At 40.2% G+C, this 2626-nt stretch overlaps 1 protein-coding gene across 1 annotated transcript; it reads left to right on the forward strand.

The window, feature by feature from the left end:
- Positions 1-877: 877 nt before the first annotated feature.
- Positions 878-1884, forward strand: LOC115206873 (olfactory receptor 52D1-like). The gene has a single exon (XM_029774049.1). The coding sequence runs from the start codon at positions 878-880 to the stop codon at positions 1820-1822; it is 945 nt and encodes a 314-aa protein (XP_029629909.1). The 3' UTR covers positions 1823-1884.
- Positions 1885-2626: the final 742 nt, after the last annotated feature.

Genomic DNA, 2626 nt, shown 5'->3' on the forward strand with positions numbered 1-2626 from the left:
CCCAAATATCACATCATCACAACATGCTGTTGGTACACAGTGTTTTGGCCAGTATGATTGGACTCCTGTGTGGACATCTATATTACATCAATGGCCCAACGCTCTACCAGGGGACAGGAGGGAAGGGTATTTAAGGGTTAGGGTTAGAAGTAGATTTAAGCAGGAGGCAAAGCAGGAGGCAAAGAGTTGCTGAAGGAATAATGAGGGAGAAATGTGTTTTCACATAAGATAAACTTGAGCCTGTAATACTTATCATATTCTCCTGTCTGGTATTCAGAGCTTCCTACCCCCTAATCCTGTCTGGTATTCAGAGTCTCCTACCCTGTAATCCTGTCTGGTATTCAGAGCTTGCTACCCCCTAACCCTGTCTGGTATTCAGAGTCTCCTACCCTCTAACCCTGTCTGGTATTCAGAGCTTCCTACCCCCTAACCCTGTCTGGTATTCAGAGTCTCCTACCCCCTAACCCTGTCTGGTATTCAGAGTCTCCTACCCCCTAACCCTGTCTGGTATTCAGAGTCTCCTACCCTCTAACCCTGTCTGGTATTCAGAGCCTCTCCAGTGTTCTACAGCATAGGTAGGTCTCCTTACCTTTACCCCTACCCCTAGTCATCTGATGATGGTACTTTGCTTCATATGTTAACATGTATTTAACATTTATCTGTTCTTGTGGGATAAGTCTTTTATGACCTGATATTTCCCTTTTCCAATTCATTCTGTTGTTTTGGATTTGCGTTGCATCACTATGTGTTGTTGATTTATAAGAGCTGATGTAATGAAGGTACAGTATAACTTCTTCTTGCAACAATTGTAAATTCTAGTGAAAATGTTTTCTTAATGGTTTATCCGTTGTAGTGACGTGTGGTTCCGGGGTCTGGCATGGAACGCTCACCAAGCAACGTCTCTCACCAAATCCTCTACCTGAATGGATTCAGCAGTCTTCTACAGTATCGTCCTCTTCTGTTTGCGCCTTTTTTTATGGTTTTTGTTTACTCTCTAGTTGCTAACTCTGCTCTTATTCTAGTGATTACCAAACAACACACGTTACACGCTCCTATGTATGTCCTTATAGGAGCCATATCAGCTCTGGGTATTGCTTTGCCTGTGATGTTTGTACCCAGGATGCTGATTAGTTTCCTATCCAACATTAATTTGATTTCTAGAGAGGAATGTCTTGTTCAGATGTTTTGCATTCATTACTGTGCCTGTTTTCAATCCACTATCTTACTGGGTATGGCTATAGATCGTTACGTTGCTATCTGTCTTCCTCTGAGATATAACGACTATATCAACGTGACTAATTCTCTTATTTTTAACGCCGTGTTTGTGATTCGAAACACTGTTGTGATTGTTGTGATGGTTGGTTTGATAATTCCTCTTACATTTTGCAAGTCCAATACGATGTACCATTGCTTTTGTGAGCACACCTCAGTGGTTAGTCTGGCTTGTGGTAACGTTTCCAGAAACTACATCGCAGGTGTAGTGGCTTTTTGCATACCGACTACCGACTGTATATTCATAGTGTATTCCTATGTGGTCATCTTTATGGCTATATGGAAATCACCCTCAGGAGATTCGCGGCAGAAGGCCATTGATACCTGCAGTACTCATATTATAGTTATTTGTGTTGCTTATTTAAGTGCGATGACAGCGTTCATTGGCTATAGGGTGAACGCTGTCCCTCCCGATTTCCGCGTGTTTATCAGTCTGATGTATCTTCTAGTCCCTGGTTGTTTTAATCCTGTCATATATGGTTATAGAACGAAAGAGATTAGAGTTCACTTGCTTAAATATTTTACATTTAATAAAATAGACTTGTCATAATTGACTTGTTTTGTACTGAATACAATAAACCATGTTGTTCTTGGTAATATATATATATATATTTTTTATGTCTGTTTCAAACCTTGTTTATCATGTTTATGTGTGATCAGTTGAGTCTGATGGTCAGAGTGATGCAAGTAGCCTTGCATGAGTCTTTTTGCTTGTGCGAGCCGAAGCGGCTCACAGGAGCAGAAGCCTATTTCCTGTTTCTGTAGCGGGTGGCGCTTGATGTTCAAGTACACCGCCTGGACAGGACATTAGAGACGCAGGGCCTTACCCACCAAATCTATCTCCTTTCATGCTAAGTGCCAAGCAGAAACAAGATTGTACAATTTTTAACAGTCTTGGGTATGACTCGGCCCCGGGGATCGAACTCCCAAAACTTTTCAATATCAGGGAGGACACTCTGACTATAAGAACCCTGAGTTGGTACTTAGAGTGATAGGTTGTTTTTTAATGTTTGAGTTTAAACTGCAAAGGGATGAGAAGACAACATTGCTCCATAGGCTCTCGTGTTACCGCCTGTCCTTAAAAGGGCGGGTGAACATTTGTCTCATCTTTGATATTTTTGTTAAAAGACTCAGGTTACAATTTTTAAATGATTTAATTTTTAAATGAAATTAAAACAATATAGCACATTACTTCTTATGAGTAATACATTTAAATGTATTGTTTTTTAGAAACATTACAAAGCATACTCATCTGTTTTTGGGGTTTTGTTTGTGTAATTTTAGCACCAAAAAATATTTGGACTCGTAAACAAATCTGAGTGACTGGTAGATTTTTAAATCTACCTGCCACAGT

The sequence above is a fragment of the Salmo trutta genome, chromosome 13 (assembly GCF_901001165.1).
Source record: "Salmo trutta chromosome 13, fSalTru1.1, whole genome shotgun sequence".
NCBI classification, from domain to species: Eukaryota; Metazoa; Chordata; class Actinopteri; order Salmoniformes; family Salmonidae; genus Salmo; species Salmo trutta.